General features: G+C 50.6%; 1 protein-coding gene across 4 annotated transcripts; it reads right to left on the reverse strand.

Moving 5' to 3' along the window:
- Positions 1-597: 597 nt before the first annotated feature.
- Positions 598-8,307, reverse strand: PRSS27 (serine protease 27). 4 transcript variants are annotated; one of them, XM_059692802.1, is made up of 7 exons: positions 8,163-8,284; positions 4,617-4,764; positions 4,148-4,174; positions 3,313-3,475; positions 1,951-2,243; positions 1,445-1,614; positions 598-1,057 (listed from the first exon to the last, which is right to left on the reverse strand). In XM_059692802.1, exons 2-7 carry the CDS (start codon positions 4,711-4,713, stop codon positions 764-766), a joined length of 1,044 nt encoding a protein of 347 aa, XP_059548785.1. In that variant the 5' UTR covers positions 4,714-4,764; positions 8,163-8,284; the 3' UTR covers positions 598-763. The 4 variants fall into 4 exon arrangements, with proteins under 4 accessions (XP_059548785.1, XP_059548787.1, XP_059548786.1 ...); XM_059692803.1 differs by having other exon boundaries at positions 606-1,057; positions 1,951-2,222; XM_059692804.1 differs by lacking the exon at positions 4,617-4,764 and having other exon boundaries at positions 600-1,057; positions 8,163-8,307.
- Positions 8,308-18,545: the final 10,238 nt, after the last annotated feature.

The raw sequence follows: 18,545 nt of genomic DNA on the forward strand, positions 1-18,545 counted from the left end.
CCCCCTGAGTCTCCCAGTGGATATGGCCCCAAATCCAGCCTCCTCCCTGCAGCTTTGGACTCAGCAGGGGGGAGGTGGAGGCTGAAGGAGAGGTGGCGGAAAAGGAGCAGGGGGTCAAGAGGAACCTGAGGAACAGAGAGCCCCTGGAGAGGCCCCTGCCTACTCCCCACCGGAGTAGGAAAGTATTGCTGTGGGGGCATCACCCCTGATGTTATTTGAAGAAGTCCTGGGGTGATTCAGAAATAGAAAGTGGGGGCTGTGATTCCCCCATGTCCCACAAAACCCTCTTCCTTCAGGCCCCTCTGCCAGGCCCCCATTCTTTCTGCTGGTTTGGTCGCTGCCCCTAGTGTCCAGCCCAGGGTGCCCTGGGGCAGCACTTATGGTGAGGGTGGCTGTTGGCAAGGACGATGAGGCAGGCAGGGGTGGGAGCAGGAAAGCTGCCTGTGAGGGGGTCTTGGGAGCAGGTGTCACCAGACACTGAGGACCTGGGCTCCAGTGAGCCAGCCTCGGCTCCCTTCTCACTGGGAGCCTTGCCCTCCACACACCCCCACCCGGTGTTGCCCCCAACTCACACTCCTCAGTACACCTCCCCATCATGTGCCCCTCCACTCCCCATACCTGGCAGCTGGTACTGAGGTTAGGTTTTTATTGGAGGGTGAACATAAATAAAAATAACTGGCATTTGAAAGAAGAGAGAAACAGCTATTTACAAATGTACATGTGGGCTCCGGTGGCCACACTCGCCTACCTGCCTGAGCAGGGCTCAGAAGCAGGTGAGTAGGGCCATGAGGACCAGGAGGACAGTGTGGGCCGCCAGGCAGGGTGCAAAGCTTTGAACGCGGGGCTGCTGGACCCGGGGCCCCCGCTTCTGGCCGCCCGACCTGGCATGCCGAAACTGCAGTTCCGGGATGATCCGATGGATCCAGTCATAATGGGAGGTAACCCGGATGTAGACACCTGGGCGGTTCCGGCGGGCACAGCCCTCACCCCAGCTGATCACTCCAGCCTGTAGCCACAACTGGTCCACCAGGCACACCAGGGGGCCTCCTGAGTCACCCTGCGGGGAAAGCAGAGGTACCATCAGAAGCCACACGGGCCTGAGAGCCAACAGGTACGCAAGCACACGCACCTGCTTTCCTCCCATTGCCCCTCACCTCCCCACCCTAGGAATGTCCCTGCCCAGCTCCCCTCACCCCAGTGGCTGGCCCTTTTTTGACCTGGATTGCCCATTTCTCTAGATCTCCAGTCCACCTGCTCAGAGGGGTGTGTTGAAATTGTATTTTCCTGAGTCCCACTGCAGACCTGTTTTTCTCGGCTGACTACACAGCTGTGGTCTGGACACTGGACCCACCTAGTGGGCCTCCTTGGGCTGGGCTGGCTCTCACCTTGACCTAGGCCTGGGGAGCAGGGTTCAGCCTCCATCACAGCCTGTCCCAGCCCCTACCTTGCAGGCGTCCTTCTTGCCCTCGGCAAAGCCAGCACACAGCATGTCGTCCTTGATGGTTTTCGGCTGAAAGCCGGACTCAGCATCTTTGCTGTAGAGTAGGTTACACTTGGGCGTGTCAATGATGGGCACAGCGAGTTTCTGGAGGATTCGAGGGTTAGGCAAGCGATCTGGGGAGGGGCAAACAGCCTCAACTCAGTGGACAGTTCTTGAGAACCACAGCTCCGTCCCTCCCTATTTTGTGCTCTTCTCGCTTAGCGCTTTGTGAAACAGAATTCCTTCTTCCCTTATTCATGCACCAGGCTGGGTTCTTTCTGTCGTCTCTCCACTTTCCCATGGCTCCTCCTGCATCTGCTGCCCCTTTCCTATACCAACTTCACCCATTTGAGTAGAGATCATGTGTACCAATATCAACAGAAAAAGATTGTTGGTTCAGAATGGCCCCCAACCTGCCTGGGACTTTCCCTGTGGCATGTCCCCCATTCTGTCCTGAACCTGCGCATTACCTTGCTCACTGGGGCTGCCCCAGCCAGTGGCCCAGCATTCCATGCCCGACTCAAAGGTGATCGAGGGGTCAGGCATGCACACGGGGAGGATATAATTGGTGAAGGTCACAGGTGCCTCCAACTCCACCAGGGCCACATCGGCACTGGAGGCCATGCCCTGGTATAGGGGGTTGCTTTTCACCAGCTTCACGCGTGAATACGTGGCATGTGGTCCTGGCTTCACCAGCTGCCGCGCCCCCAGCAGGACCCGGTACAAGGATGTTTCAGAGGTGCTGGTGGGAAAGAGCAGAGAGCTGGTGTGAGGCAGCCCCTCTGAGGTTTCAAAGGGGGAATTGCTGCAGGTTCGATGGAGAAGGGAAAGGGAGTAGTTAGTTTGTTCCTCTGCTGCCAGACACCTTCCTCCTGCTATCCAGGTCCAGTGCCTGACATCTCTGCACAGAAAAGTAATCTCCAGGGGGACACACATCCGGGTGAGGTGGTTCAGGATGTATGAGCTAAAGCAGCTTTAAATTCTGATTTTAATTCCCAGGTCCATCCCTGGCCAGCTGGGTGACCTTGAGCAATTCACCTATCAAGTTCTCTGTGACTCAGTTTCCTTGGTTGTGAAATGAGGACAGTAAAAGGCTTGCCATGAGGGGTGAAGGAGTTGACTGCCTGCAAGGGAGTAGCTGGGGGCCAATCAACTGGGGGTTGGGCCCAGCCCTTCCCATGAGCCTTGGGCAAGTGAACTACTCCCTCTGAACCTACATTGCTGAATTTAAGATGCAGAGCTGTGATGAGGCAAGAGCTGAGGTGCTTGGGAAACCCCGAAGGTCAGGGACCAGGTGATTTCACAGTGTAATAGCAGGGATGTGTAGCCTGGCCCTTTGGTCAGGAATGACATGGGTGATCTTAGGGTGAGGAGGAGGAAGAGACAATCTACTCCAGTCCTTGGGCTCATCTGTAACCGGAGTCGCAGCCAGGAAAGGGATCTGAAGTGTGTGAGGGGGGATCAGGACCAGGGCCAGGTCATGGGAGGAACCTGCCAGCACTTGTAGGGACAGGGCCCCAGTCCTGGCCAAGCACATCACTAGTGAGACCAGCAGTGGACCTCCCGACTGGAGTGCAGGGAGCAAAGGCTGGGAAGCAGAGACTGAACCTGGAAGTTAGTCCCGAAGGGAGGACTAAAGGTGGGTCAGTGCTGGCCAGAAAGGTGGGTCAGTGCTGCACAGGCGGTAGACACTGTCCAAGGTGCTGAAATCTGGCGGGGCATGGGGCTCTGTCAGCAGTGCCCCTGGTGTGGAGAGAGGCAGAGTGGACATAGGCAGTGAGTAGTGAGGGAGAGTGTGTGGGGGGGGGGGGGATGGGGGGAGGGAGACTTACTTGGAGAAGCAGTGCGCCGCAGTGAGGACCCACCGATCTGTGATGAGGCTGCCCCCACAGAAGTGGCTTCCATTTCGCTGGATGCTGACCTGCCATGGCCACTCGCCCTCCAAGGCATCCTGCCCACCCACCATCCGGTTCAGCATCCTCGGGCGCCCGCAGACTAGGGGAACACAACCAGGGCAGCACTCACTGGGGGTTGGTTCCATCAGCTGATTACCTACCCCAACCCCACATTCCAGCTTCCACTTTCTGCTCAATCCTGGGGCCTCCCTGTCCCTGACCTGCTTGGGGACCTTGGGCAAGTCAGAGACCTGGGCATCAGGTCAGCCTCTGACACAGGCATATCCTTCCAAGCTTTGGGAAAGGACCCCACCCCCATGGCCTCAAACACCTCACTCATGAGATGGTGACACCATCGAGGGTTGAGGTAACACGTGTAGAGATCTGACCCCATGACCTGACACAGTGGCTCCTGGAAGCACAGTATATGTTGGGAGTGTCTCACCCAGGGTGGGTGACCCCAAGGGAGTCTGTTGTTACAGCAGAATGATCTTCGGGTGCTATCCTTTGCTTCTTTCCTGTCACTTTTTCCTGCCCCATCTCCATGCTTCATGCCTCAATGGCCCTCTTGTGCCATCTGCAATGTACAGACCTTCTTCCTGTCTGGGCTCCAATTCCATTGAGCCACAACTTTTCCGTACTTTGGGATTCCCCGTGCCCTGCCCTTCCCATTTATTCTGGGTCTCCTTCCGGGTGAGTGTGAGAGCCTCTGGCCAGTCTTGCTGCTCTCAAGCCTACTCCTGTCCCCCCATCCAAAGGTCTTGCTGCTTACCGTTCAATGCTTTGGTCATCTGAGTCCCTGAAAGGGAGAAAACAGGGGGTCATCAGCCAACTTTGCCAGAGCAGTTTCTGCTCCTCCTTTCCCCACTGCTGGTCAGTGTGACCCTCCATTGCTCCATACCCAGCCCCCTGAGAACTCAGGACAGTCCACAAAGGGACCCAGCAGGAGAGGCCAGGGGCCTTCAACTTACCCTGCAGACACTCATTCAAAGTCTACAGGCCCAGGCCTAGGGGCCAGAGCTTATCTGCAAGGGCAGACAGACTCCTTGCCATACAGGGAGCTAATTAGAAGATTCCAGTGAGGGGGGCCATGTCACAGTTTGACTCTCCTGCTTAGGGCAGGATGGCTCTTCTAGTCTCTGAAGAGGTCTCTTCCTCCACACCCCACACACATCCTTGTCTGGAAGCTCTAGGGAGGATCCAGCCTTAAGGCCTGACGCTGTGGGGTCTGCATTCCCCACCTTGGACAGCCTTGAGCTGGGATAAAGGAAGAGTCCCTGAGAGCGGCCTTTGCATTTCAGAGGTCTGGACGTTCTCACAGTCTGTTCCAAGGAGCATGTCTCCAATCTAACTTCAATCCCGAGGCTACAGCCCAGCCCACGGCTCTCTCTCTAGTCCAGCGGTGGGCAAACTTTTTGACTCGAGGGCCACAGTGGGTTCTTAAACTGGACCGGAGGGCCGGAACAAAAGCATGGATGGAGTGTTTGTGTGAACTAATATAAATTCAAAGTAAACATCATTACATAAAAGGGTACGGTCTCTTTTTTTGTTGTTGTTTTATTCATTTCAAACGGGCCGGATCCGGCCCGCGGGCTGTAGTTTGCCCACGGCTGCTCTAGTCTCAGGGGAATAGAGAGAAGCCAGTCAGCGGTCATTGCGGGTTAGTCTTCCCAAGATTCCAGATTCCCAAGAGCTGAGCCTTCACTCAGGCATTTTAGCATGCTCTGCAGGTGGAGCCCAAGACCCTCTGCTGGGCCATGGCACCCTGAGGTGGGGGAGGCGGGGGGACAGGTAGAGGAATGAGGTAGAGCTGCTCTCGGGACCCATCTCCCCAGGACCCACTGCCCCTCACATCTCTGGACACAGACACAGGGCCTGCTGCTAGGCCTTTACGGGAACGTCAACCCCAGCCTTGAGACACCAGCCCAGGCGATAGTCTCTTCCACTGCCAGCAACAATGTGGAAATACCTGCCTCGAGATGAGAGAGAGAGAGAGAGAGAGAGAGAGAGAGAGAGAGAGAGAGAGAGAGAGAGAGAGAGAGAGAGATGCCTCCCCCAGCATATCTGGTTCACTGGGGACAAATCTGACCAGAGCTGGGGTGAGTGGCTCAGGACAGCCTCTCCTCACCTCAGCCCCCAGCATTTCTCCTGTGTCTCAACTTCTTTCAGGGCATGGAGGGTGGGGAAGCTGCTACTGAACCTGTCCTCACTCTAATCAGAATGGTAACCTGCCCCATGGGAACCCCTGGGGCGGCACAGGGCTGAGCTGTGCACCTCCACGGGGTGCCCAAGGAGGACCCTGTATTCTTTTTATGGGGCCCCCAGTCTTCCAGCCAGACTCCTAATCCAAGGCGTCCACTCCCCAGTGCTGAGGTGTTGGGGCTGGATGATGCAGTGAGCAGGAGGTGGGGAGAGCTATGGATGTGGCACGAAGAGGAGATAGACATGTGGGGGCTGAGAAGGTACAGGCGGGACTGACCATTCTTCAAAGTAGAAAGGGTACCAAGCAGAAGTTCCAGGGCAAGAGTGAGACCAGCCTGGTCCAGTGAGTGAAACAGGAAGTCTGTCCTGGGCATTCTGCTCATGGATTTGTGTTGCAAGGTGCCCTTTGAAAATGCAGATATACCCTGGGACTGCTGCTCCCTGTAGCTCCCTCATCTTAGCACCATATAATTTCGTTAGGTTCATAACACCTGACCCCCAGCTCTTTCTAAGGCAGTGGTTCTCAACCTTGGCTGCACATTAGAATCACCTGGGGATCTTTTTAAAATCCTGATTTCTGGGCCTCACCCTCTGGAAATTCTGTTTCTTTGTTACTAATGTGGTGGCCCCACCTCATAACAAAGAAACAGAATTTCCGGAGGAAGAGGCCCAGAAATCAGGATTTTAAAAAGATGCCCAGGTGATTCTAATGTGCAGCCAAGGTTGAGAACCACTGCTCTAAGGCCTGAAGCTTCTGCTTGCACATGATGCTCCAGTTCACTCCTACCCCCACCCCGCCCCTCTCACCCCCGAGCCCCATCTACTCACCAGCACTAATGTACTTACAGGCTTGTTTCCTCCCTGTGGGAATTTTTCAGGGCTTTGTCCTGATTCTCCCCATAGCCACCCCCCTTCCCATCCATGCAGATGGATCCAGGGTCCACTCCCAGGATCAAGTGTGCATGCGGGGTGGCCTGGCAGGATCCCTTTGAGGCTTTGCAGACTTCCTCACCCCAACCTAAGGCAACTCTGCTTCTCATTCCCACTGAGTCCTCTGGCTTCTGAAGGTTTGCTCACAACACATCCCTTCCTGGAGGCCCTTTACTTCTGGTCTCTATAGCTCCAAATCCTACAGGTCCTACTCCAGATTGAGGCATAGAAGCGATGCCACCTCCTCTGGGCGGCTCTCTTGCTTGCACTGGCATTTGGGAAGCCTGGTTCCCTCTCCTGAACTCTCAGTCTTCCCTCCAGGCCTCACAGAGCTATGCCCACCTTGCTCACCTGGAGGTAGACTTGCTCACCTCACCTATTGGCCCAGGAGCTCCTTGAAGGCCTACATCCAGAGGCTTGAGCCCAGGGAATACAGAGGGACAGAAGGAGAGTGGCTACGGGGGCTGGGCTGACCAGGAAGGGGTGGAGACCTGGGCTCTGCAGGGTGGGTGTCCTGTCAGGGGCTGGGTGAGATGGCCATGGGATCAGGCCCCTTGTCCGGGTCCAGGGCCCCCATGCTCCTGCGACTGGTGGGGGCTTGGCTGGTGGGGATGGCAGCTTCAGGAGGAAGAGCTAGAGGTGGGGGTGAGGAGGGTGTTGAAGAAGTCAGGTCTCTCTGGTCACAGGTGTTTGTGAGTCAAATGCAGGCCTCTGTTTCTGCTGGCATTGACCTTGATTACTCAACCCGTCAGGAGCCATCACTGTGTTAACACCGCCTGACAGAGTTGGGCTCCCTCAAAGCATATTGTTATTCTTATGCCAGGAGGCCAGAAGTGGAGGCCTGGGGGGGTCAAGGGAGGCTGGCCCTCCATACCGAAGCGCCACCCTGGTGGGAAGCCTGGAGCCATGGCCAAGTTGTGGCCTAGTATGACCCAGCCCGGCCCTGGGAGGTGATGTGAGGACAGGGAAGTGAGGTGGTGGCTGGACTGGCCAGGCTGGCCCAGGAATGCAGGAAGATTTCCCTGGTAGAGAGCAGCCCGCCCCACCAGGAAGGGCCTGGCAGGTGGGGTTCCCTGGCTGGCACCTGCTGACCCTAGCCCATACCCTTCCTCTCAAGGGGGAGTAGGAGCCTGCATCGCTGGCCCTCACTCTTCCCTGGCTCCCCACTGAATCCCCACCAGCTTCCTGGGGCTCCCAGGCTCAGGCGGCGGCTCCGCCCTCTGGGGGCCCAGCTGATGGCCATTCAGGGATTTGGAACCCAGGGGCCCTGAGTTCAGGTCCTGTATTCATGCAGCCTGTGTCTTTATATGCAGGATAGGGAGAGGCCAGATGAGAAGCAGCAGAGGCAACAAGCCCAGAGCTTGGCCAGTGAGTGCGGGACACAAGTGGGGGGAGGGGAGCAAAGGCCCTGTCCGTGTCGCTGCCTCTTGGGCCTGTGCCTACACCCCCATCCGACCTTCCCCTCTTCACTGCCCCAGGTGGGACATCTGGACTTTCCCACCTGCCTGGGAGGCCCCACCGTTAGAGCAGGGAAGGGGCCATGTGCTGCAGCCCCAGGCCTGGCCAGGGAGTGGGGCTGAGCCAGAGCTCCAGGCAGGGCAGAGGAGACCCCTCTGGGAGGGGAGGAAAGACTTCCTGCAACACCCAGGACTCACCAAACCGAAGCAGCAGCAGCAGCAGGAGCAGGGCCACAGCTGGCGGCTGCCTCATGATCTCAGGCCTGGCTGGGGCGCCGGGTGGGGGACAGCAGTGGCGGGATCTCCGAGAGCACTAGTGTGAGGTACTGGCCTCCATGAAGTGGGGTTTTATGCTGGAGGTGAGTGTCAGCTTGGCTATGCCACCCAACCTGTTGGCCCAGCCTGCCCAGCTCCTATTGGAGGGAAGGAGGCACTCCAGAACCCCAACTCCTCCATGACCTGGCCCTGAACCCCCTGAATCCCAAAAGGCCAAACCCCTCACCCTAACACTTTAGGGTCCTGGAGTAAGGGTGCACCTGTCTCATTTGGGCACTTGTGGCCTGGGTTTTCTGCCTGCCACCCTGAACTGACCACGGGTCTCACACAGGCAAGCTGGCTGCAATCCACCCAGGAGAATTTCCCTGTGTCATTCAGTCATCTGTTCATTCATTCACATTTATTGAGCACCTACTATGTGCCAGGCATCAGTGAGCCGGAGCCCAGGCTGGGGCTTACATTAATGTGTGCGCGTGGTGGTGGTGGGGCTGGGGGTTGGCAGGGAGAAGTCCAGGTCGCCTGTACTTTTGCAACAAAGAACAGCGGGGGAAGGAGTGCAGGTGTGGTTGGGGTGCCCCCACCTGATCCCAGTGCCTCTCACGGGCTCCCCGTCCCAGGAAACTGGGTCCCAGAAGCGCCCACCCAAACGCATTGTCCCAAACACACCCCGGGGTGGCCCCAGCTCGCATTCGCGGGGCTGCACCCTCCTCTCAGGACGACCGGGGACCGGGTGGGGGGTGGGGGAGGCTTCCTGGAACCCGCGGGTTCTGGCAGGCGGGGCGGAAGCCGGTTCCGGGAAGGCCGGGCGCGGGATGACCTTCCCCTGCGTCCCTCCCTTGGGTGCAGCCGCCGGCCGGCCTCCCGGGCTCAGGACGTGTGGCCGAGGCGCAGGAAGCAGCTCGAGGAGGAAGTTTTGGGCACCTGGGGCTGACGTCAGAGCCGGGGCCGGAGCCGGGGTGGCCAGTCCCCGCCCGGGCCGCGAGGTCAGGGTCGGGGCAAAGCCCGGGGCAGGGTCCGAGCTCCCCGCTGGGCCTGCGGGGGGTGCGCTGGGGGCGGGCCGAGCTCCGCCTTCGTTTCCCCGCCGGCGCCAGGGATGCGTGTGGCTGGGGTGTACTGCGGAGCCGCCGCAGTAGACAGTGGGGGGGCCCCCCACCCCCGCTGCCGCCACGGCCTCGGCGGGCGCTCCCGGTCAGCGCAGCTCAGGCCTCCAGTGGGCGCCGGCGACACTGCGGCGGGCGGGGCGGGTGCGAGGCCGGGGCCGCCTCTCCTCCCTGCGGCCCCGCACCCCCCTCACCCCTGCACCGCCCCTGGAGCTCGGGGTGGGCGGTCTGGACGAGCGGGGCTGCCTGGGGGCTGCAGGGAACGAGGGAGCGCAGTGGGTGGGAGGAAGGATTCCAGACGCATTCGTTCCTTCATGTGTTCCTTCCAGAAGTATTTTTTTAAAAAAATATATTTGTATTGATTTCAGAGAGGAAGGGAGAGAGAGATAGAGAGTTAGAAACATCAATGGTGAAAGAGAATCATTGATCGGCTGCCTCCTGCACACCCCCCGCTGGGGATCAAGCCCACAACCCGGGTATGTGCCCTTGACGGGAATCGAACCTAGGACCCTTGAGTCCGCAGGTCGACGCTCTGTCCACTGAGCCACACCAGCCGGGGCCAGAAGTGTTTTTTGAGCACATTTGATGCCCGAGGCTGTTCCAGTAATGGGACCAGCGAGGGCAGCCACACAGTCCCCGGCTTAGGGTGTGGAGGAGACATGTCTGACCACAGGCTGTGGGAAGTGTCTCAAAACGCCCAGCACCACAGTCCTCCAGGCACCTGGTGACCAGCACCCCCCTCAGAGGTGGTTCCGACTCTCCCCAACGGCTTCCTCTAAGGCACCTTTCTCAGTTTTCTCTGCCCCCCCCGGCCCCCCAAAGCCAATTCTTCTGAGGGCAACAAAAGTTAAAATGTGGCCAGAAAGCCAGGATGCCGGAGAGAGTTGGACTCGGAGGACCCAGGTAGTCGGGTGGCTAGAGAAGCAGCTGCCAGATTAAACCCAACACCGCGGGCCTCCTGTCTGCAGCCTCCAGGCAGAGCCAGGAACGGGCAGGAGTGCAGTGTGGGCAGGATGCCAGGTCCATTCCTCACCCTGTCCGCCAGTCAAGTGAGGAGGATTGGAATCCAGAGGGATTCAAGAACTTAAAAATGTTTTAAAGAAGTTAATCCTTTATTAAAAAAAAAATAGAAGTGGACATTTATCAACTCTGGAAGGAGAAGGAAAATTGGTTACAAAATATAAAGGCCAGCCATAGGAAAATTATTTACAGGAAATGTAGCAAAGTACTCCAGGAATTGATAAGAGAAACACTGAGACCCTCCAGGCGAAATGAATGAAGCATGCAGACAGGTCACCGAAGAGGAAACCAATTTGGTTAATAGACTTACTGAGAAATGTTCGGCCTCAATAGTTAAATGAATGCAAATCAAAACCATGGCAAAGACATGCTAGTTCTCTATAGAGTGAGCACAGCTCGGGAGGAATGCTATTAGGCAAGGCTGTTGGGAAATGGGCCAGCTGGTGGGCATGCAGCTGGCACAGCCCTTTTGTAAATCAGTTTGCCAGTCTGTGGCTTCAGCTTTTAAAAATATTTATTTCGTTTGACGCAATGACTTCACTGCTGGAAGTGTAGCCTGAGAGGAATAATATAGAAAAAGGATTATGGCCAAAGATGTTAATGGCCAGGTTACTTACATTTGCAAAACAAACATAAAAACACAAAATGAATAAACGAATAAAACACTAGTTGGGTGATGATAAATTTTTAAAAATCTTCTGAAAAGAATTTATAAAAATGACATTTCCATGAAGATTGGGTAAATACGGAAAATGCTCATGTTATTATAAGAGCAAATTTTCAAAGGACAGGCATGAAGATTTGTACAAGTATAAAAACTATGAAAAGAAATTAAATTTCAAAGGAACAGCAGCAATCCAAAAGAAAAGTGGAGGGATGTTCAGCAATGACGAGCTAGGAGTGGTTCTGCAGTCATGTGGATTTCTTTCAAAAGCAGGTGACAGGAACTTAGACTCATGAAACACATCGGGTGTTCATGGGACTTTTGGTCCTAGTTGGTGGGACTGTAGGGTGATTCCCCAGTTGAAGAAAGAGCTGCAGGATCCAGGGTGGTTCTGACAGCCTCCCTTCTCACCCCAGGACGCTCTGCCTCTCTCTGGCGGTGACTGCATTCCGTAACCCCCAAGGTGACTCCCGGAGCTGGGAGGAGCTGGGAACATGGCTGCCAGCTGGAGTCTCTTCCTTAAGGAATGCCAGCCAAGGGGACCAGAGCTCCTCTGCCTCTGTCTGTGGAAAGATTGTTCATTCAGAATGAACAGTCTCAGGGAAGGACATTAACTGGCCCAGCTTGACTCCTGGCCCTATGATTAACCCAGGGTGGTCGCCTGGCCACCAGGCGGCCACAGGACAGAGTTTGTTTACAGAAAGGAAGAGGAGGGAAAGATGCTGGTCAGTAAGAAGCAACACTGTAAGCACCACACTCTCGGTCTAGTGTAGAATGAAAAAGAGACATTTTAAGACAAGGGAGGCATCAAAAAATTTACCTCCCATGCACCGTTCTTGGGAAGCCGCTAGGAAAGATGTTCTCTGAGTAAAGAAGGAATAAACCAAGAAAGCAGGAAATGTGGCTGTAGAAAACAGATCGAACACAGAAAAGAAGGGACGGGAATCTCCAGGATGTTGATAAAGGGAGATTCTGGAATGACAGCCGTGCCACCAGCACTGAGGGCAATCAGTCCTCACTGGAACCCTGACACAAGAGACAGGAATGCCGACATCGTCCTCACCGTGCCCTCTGCCAGTGCACTCTTCAGTCTGATGAAACTCTTGAATAATGTGCTCCACCGAAACCAGATGCAAATGAAGAAAGAGGAAGCCAAGAGACCCAGATATAGGGGATTTAAACCAGGAGAAAGATGCCCTGGCCAGGTAGCTCAGTTGGTTAGAGCATTGTCCCCATACACCAAGGTTGTGGGTTCAATCTCCAGTGAGGACACATATAAGAAACAACCGATGAATGCATAAACAACAAATCAATCAATCTCTCTCTCTCTCTCTCTCTCTCTCTATCTCTCTCTCTCTCTCTCTCTCTCTCTATCTCTATCTCTATCTCTATCTCTATCTCTATCTCTATCTCTATCTATCTCTCTCCAATACAGAAAGTTTAGACCAGGAGAAAGACAAATAAAATTCCAAAGGGACATTCTAGAGAAAAGAGAAATGGGAATCTCAAGGAGGGATGCAGCAGAGAAGAAGAAAAAAGGAAGTGATATTTTCTAATGGAATTGACCTTGTGGAGAATTGGAAAACCTGGGTAAGTACAAAGAAATGAACAACAACAAAGGCAATTATTTTTCCATTGATTTTTATTTATTTATTTAATATTTATTTATTTAAAATATATTTTATTGATTTATTACAGAGAGGAAGGGGGAGGGATAGAGAGTTAGAAACATTGATGAGAGAGACACATCGATCAGCTGCCTCCTGCACACTCCCTACTGGGGATGTGCCCGCAACCCAGGTACATGCCCTTGACCAGAATCGAACCTGGGACCTTTCAGTCTGCAGGCCAACGCTCCATCCACTGAGCCAAACCAGTCTGGGCTTCCATTGATTTTTAGAGAGAGCAGAAGGGAGGGGGAGCGAAACAGAAAAACATCAATGTGAGAGAGACACATTGACTGCCTCCTACACGAGCCCCAACCAGGGCCAGGGATCGAGCCTGCAATAAAGATACGTGCCCTTGACTGGGATCGAACCCAGGACCCTTCAGTCTGACACTCTATCCACTGAGCCAAACCAGCTACCATGCATAATTATTATAATGTTATTAACTATATTCCCTATGATATACTCTACATCCCCAAGACTATTTTGTAATATCAATTTGTACTTTTTTTAATCAATAGAAAGAGAGGAAGGGAGAGAGAGAAAGTAGATAATCCTTTGCCTTTTGTAGGCACCCTAACTGGGGATCAAACCACAGCCTAGGTATGTACCCTGGCCAGGAATTGAACCCACAACCTTTTGGTGTAAGGGATAATGTTCCAAACAAGTGAACCACATGTCCAGAGCCCAATTTGTACTTTATTTATTTATTTTTAAATCCTCATCCGAGGATATTTTTCTGTTGTTTTTAGAAAGAGTGTGAGGGAGGGAGGGAGAGGGGGAGAGAAAGAAACATTGACGTGAAACATCAATTGGTTGTCTCCGGCACACACCCCCTGACAGGGGTCAGGGAACAAACCTGCAACCCAGGTACGTGCCCTTGCTCGGGAATTAAACTTTTGATCCTTCAGTGTAGGGGGCCAGCACTCTAACCACTTAGCAACACTGGCCAGGGCCCAATTTGTACTTCCTAATCCTTTCCCCCTTTTCATCAATCCCCCTTGCATTTGGCAATGTTCTCTGTATCTATGAGTTTGATTCTATTTTGTTTGTTCATTTATTTTGGTCTTATTTTTTTCAGATTCCATATATAAGTGAAATCGTACAGCAATTGTCTTTCTCTGTCTGAATTACTTTACTCAGCACAATACCCTCTAGATCAGCGGTTCTCAACCTGTGGGTCGCGACCCATTTAGGGGTCGAACGACCCTTTCACAGGGGTCACCTAAGACCATCGGAAAACACATATATAATTACATATTGTTTTTGTGATTAATCACTATGCTTTAATTATGTTCATTTTATAACAATGAAAATACATCCTGCATATCAGATATTTACATTATGATTCATAACAGTAGCAAAATTACAGTTATGAAGTAGCAACGAAAATAATTTTATGGTTGGGGGTCACCACAACATGAGGAACTGTATTAAAGGGTCGCAGCATTAGGAAGGTTGAGAATCACTGCTCTAGATCCATCCACGTTGTTGCAGATGGCAAGGTTTCATTCTTTTTTTAAGGCTAAGTTATATTCTATTGTATATTTGCACCACTTCTTCTTTATCTAGTCATTTATTGATGGACACTTAGGTTGCTTCCATATCTTGGCTATTATAAATAACTAGTGGCCTGGTGCATGGATTCGTGCACATTGAAAGGAAATTAATTAGAAGAAATATTTTAATATCTTTATTTGCCCTTTCTCTATAATAGAAGTGTCAGAAATGAAAGAAAATTAGTAAAATATATATAAAAATAATATATAAATTGATTAATAAATAAACAATAACAACATGATATAACAACAAAGACATGAAATAAAAACAACAAAAACATGATATAAAAACAACATTGATAAAAATAATGACTGATAAATTGATTAAACTTATTCTAATATCTCCCTATATATCACATTAGGAGTAAAAACACGTTCTGAGTGCTTGACTAATTTCCCTTGTCATGAAGTATTTTTAACTTTAATGTCACATGCTCTTTGAATTTGAGAGAAAGCAACATATAACTGACCATGTCTGAAAACAGGTTCAGGTAGGAATATTCTTACTCTGTCTACAGTTAGTCCTTGTGATTTATTAACAGTCATCGCAAATGCTGGCATCACAGGAAACTGTCTTCGAATTAATTTAAATGGGAGGCCAGTGTCAGACGGGGACAAATCAATTCTTGGAATCAGAACGACCTCTCCTTCTGCAGATCCTGTTAATACTTCAGCTTTGAGAAACACACGCAACGATTGGCGCCAATGAGAGCTTTACTAGTGTATGTGTCATGCATGCACAAGTCAACGTTTATTTTTAAATTGCCAGTGCACATTATATGTACTGGTCGGTCGGACAGTGGGACGGACGGATGGTAGGTCACTTAGCCTTTTATATATATAGATTGAGACGATCATATAATTATTATCCTTCATTCTGTTAATGCAATGTTTATTTGTATCCCAGGGAAAAGTTTCATTTTTGTCATAGCGTGTGATCCTTTTAATGTACTGTTGAATTTGGTTTACTAGTATTTTGTTGGTCTTTGCATTTATGTTCAAGGAGATAAGCCTGTAATTTTCTTTTCTTATAGTGTCCTTATCTGGCTTTGGTGTGAGGGTAATGGTAGCCATGTAAAATGAGTTTGGAAGTGTTACCGCCTCTTCAATTTTTTGGAATAATTTCACACAGATTCATGTTAATTCTTCTTTAAATGTCTGGTAGAATTCCCCCATTATGCCTTTTTGCACTGGGCTTCTCTTTATTGGGAGTTTTTTAAAAATAATTATTAGTAGTAATGCTTCAATCTTCTTGTTATTCATTCATTCATTCATTCATTCATATTTTCTATTTCTTTATGATTCGGTCTTGATAGTTTGATTGTTTCTAGGAATTTATTCATTTTTTTCTAGATTACACAATTTGTTGGCATGTAGTTCTTCATAGCATCTCTTATAATTTTCTGTATTTCTGTAGCATCAGCTGTAATGTCTCCCCTTATATTTATAATTTTATTTATTCAAGTCCTTTCTCATTTTGTCTTGGTTAGTCTAGCAAAATGTCAGTTTTATCTTTCAAAGATAAAAATATTTGACATGAAATATTTTATTTGAAATGAGAAAATGTTGACCTTTTCTATTGTCTTTTTAGTCTCTACTTCACTTATTTCTACTCTAACCTATTTGTTTCCTCCCGCTAACTTTGGTCTTGCAACTTTTCTTCTTTTCAGGTCATTTGTTTGAGATCTTTTTTTTTTCTTAATACTTATCACTGTCAACTTTCCTCTTAGAACTATTTTTATTGCAACCCATAAGTCTTGGTGTGTGTGTTTCCATTTTATTTGTCTCAAGATACTTTTTTAAAAAAAATATATTTTATTGATTTTTTTACAGAGAGGAAGGGAGAGAGATAGAGAGTCAGAATCATCGATGAGAGAGAAACATTGATCAGCCGCCTCCTGCACACCTCCCACTGGGGATGTGCCCGCAACCAAGGCACATGCCCTTCACCGGAATCGAACCTGGGACCTTTTTTAGTCCGCAGGCCGACGCTCTATCCACTGAGCCAAACCGGCCTTAGCTCGAGATACTTTTTGAGTTCTCTCTTAATTTTGTGTTAGGGTCCAGCCCCAGCAGGTCCAGGGGTTCCCAAAGGTGTGGATGGAGTTGGCGAAGAAGGAATGACACGGAGACAGCGTTCAGTTGATCAGCAGCCTAGCCAGGATCTCTATCCAGGATCTCCAGCCAAGTTCTGTGTTTTATTATCTTGTTACATCTGTATTTATACCAGTTGATTTTAATCCTGTCAATTTCTATTCCAAAGGTTAGGGCGTTTCTTATCTCCATTCCAGGGAGTAAAGATTACGTAACTTAAGGGTGATTGTTCGTAGTTAAAGTGATTAACTACCCACCTGGCATTTAGTTAAGGGGTTTTATTCCCTCCCTAACTTCAGGGAAAAATCCCTACCTGGGGAAACAACCTTTCTCGGAGAGGTGACCTTGGTTAAAACACATAGCGCCAAGAAGGGGAGCAAACATATTAAGAACAATATGCCATACACGCCAGGTCCCTTGAAACATATGCTCTGCAGATGTTTCTTCCCTAGTGACTGTGTCAAGCAGCAAGGATGGACCGGCTTCCGGCAATTTTGTTCTTTGACTTATTGGTTGTTCAGGAGCCTAAGGTTTAGCTTCTACATATTTATAAAATTTTCTCTTATTGTGGATTTCTAATTCCACACCATTGTGGACAGAGAAGATACTTGATATGATTTCAAGCTTCTTAAATTTGTTGATTTGTTTTGTGGTCTAACATATTATCTATCCTGGAGAATGTTCCAGGTGCATTGAAAAGAATGTCTATTCTGCTGCTTTGGGATGGAATGTTCTGTATATGTGTGTCAGGTTCATTTGGTCTATAGTGTTATCAAGTCCACTATTTCCTTATTGATTTTCTCGGTGGATGACCTATTCATTGTTGAAGGTGGAATATTGAAGTCCTGTACTATAATTGTATTGCTGCTTATTTCTCCCTCTCAGTTTTGTTAATATTTACTTTATATAGTTAGGTGCTCCAATATTGGGTTCATATATACTTACAGTTGTTATAGTCTCTCTATGCATGGACCCCTTTATCATAATATGGTGACCTTCTTTGTTTCACGACAGATTTTGACTGAAAGTCTATTCTCTCCCTCTGTATGCAGAGACAAAATGCAAACATTATAAACATAGAAAATTTTGCATTTTAAAGTTGTTAAAAGGCAGCTTTATTTTTAAAATTTGTGCTATGGATTTTTTTTTAAAGAATCTCACAGGCCCTGGTTCGTTGCTCAGTGGTTAGAGCGTCAGCCTGCGGACTGAAGAGTCCCAGGTTCGATTCCTGTCAAGGGCACATCCTATCTCAGTTGCAAGTTCCCCAGCACCAGGGCTGGAGGCAACCAATTGATGCATCTCTCTCTTTCTCTCCCCTCCTCCTCCCTCCCTTCCACTCTCTCTAGAAATCAATGGAAAAATTATCCTTGGGTGAGGATTTAAAAAAAAAAAAAGAATGTCATGGGAATGATTTTGAATCAAGACATCCAGCTACTTGATAAAGTTGGGTGGGAGGGAGGGAGAGAGAAAGAGAAAGAAAGGAAGGAAGGAAGGGAGGAAGGAAGGAAGGAAGGAAGGAAGGAAGGAAGGAAGGAAGGAAGGGAGGGAGGGAGGGAGGGAGGAAGGGAGGGAGGGAGGGAGGGAGGGAGGGAGGGAGGGAGGAAGGAAGGGAGGGAGGGAGGGAGGGAGGGAGGGAGGGAGGGAGGAAGGAAGGGAGGGAGGGAGGGAGGGAGGAAGGAAAGAAGGAAGGAAGGAAGGGAGGGAGGGAGGGAGGGAGGGAGGGAGGAAGGAAGGGAGATGTGTGTTTGAAGAGAGCTTTGGGTATAAGAGCAGCGTCGACCATGTGTGGGGTCAGGATCCCTAGGCCACACTGGGGAATCACTATTCCCTTCTGGTTGGACCACAGAAAGTAGGTAAGAGATGTAGCTGAAAAATTGAATGTAGCTGCAGGCATGGAGCGCACAAGTGGTGAATATTAAAGAACTTCCCCAACCTCATTCTGACAGAACCCTTTACCCTCACAGCTGGCCATTCTAGCTCAGATGTGACAACACCAGCCCTTTTCCAGATCCATCCCCTTCCCCCCTCCCCTTTGCCTTTCCATTCCAACCCAATCTCCTAGGCCTTCTACAAACCTAGGCCTTTGCCTACCAGGGGTGGGCAAACTGTTTGACTCGAGGGCCACAATGGGTTCTTAAACTGGACCGGAGGGCCGGAACAAAAGCATGGATGGAGTGTTTGTGTGAACTAATATAAATTCA

Source organism: Myotis daubentonii, chromosome 4, assembly GCF_963259705.1.
Source record: "Myotis daubentonii chromosome 4, mMyoDau2.1, whole genome shotgun sequence".
NCBI classification, from domain to species: Eukaryota; Metazoa; Chordata; class Mammalia; order Chiroptera; family Vespertilionidae; genus Myotis; species Myotis daubentonii.

Coding starts and splice junctions, on each gene's coding strand:
- PRSS27 (XM_059692802.1), bottom strand. CDS start 4,713: ATGCTCCTTGGAACAGACTGTGAGAACGTCCAGACCTCTGAAATGCAA. Junction 2,244..3,312: donor GCGGCGCACTGCTTCTCCAA/GTAAGTCTCCCT, acceptor GCCTCACACCAG/CTCTCTGCTCTTTCCCACCA. Junction 1,615..1,950: donor GGGCAGCCCCAGTGAGCAAG/GTAATGCGCAGG, acceptor GCCCCTCCCCAG/ATCGCTTGCCTAACCCTCGA.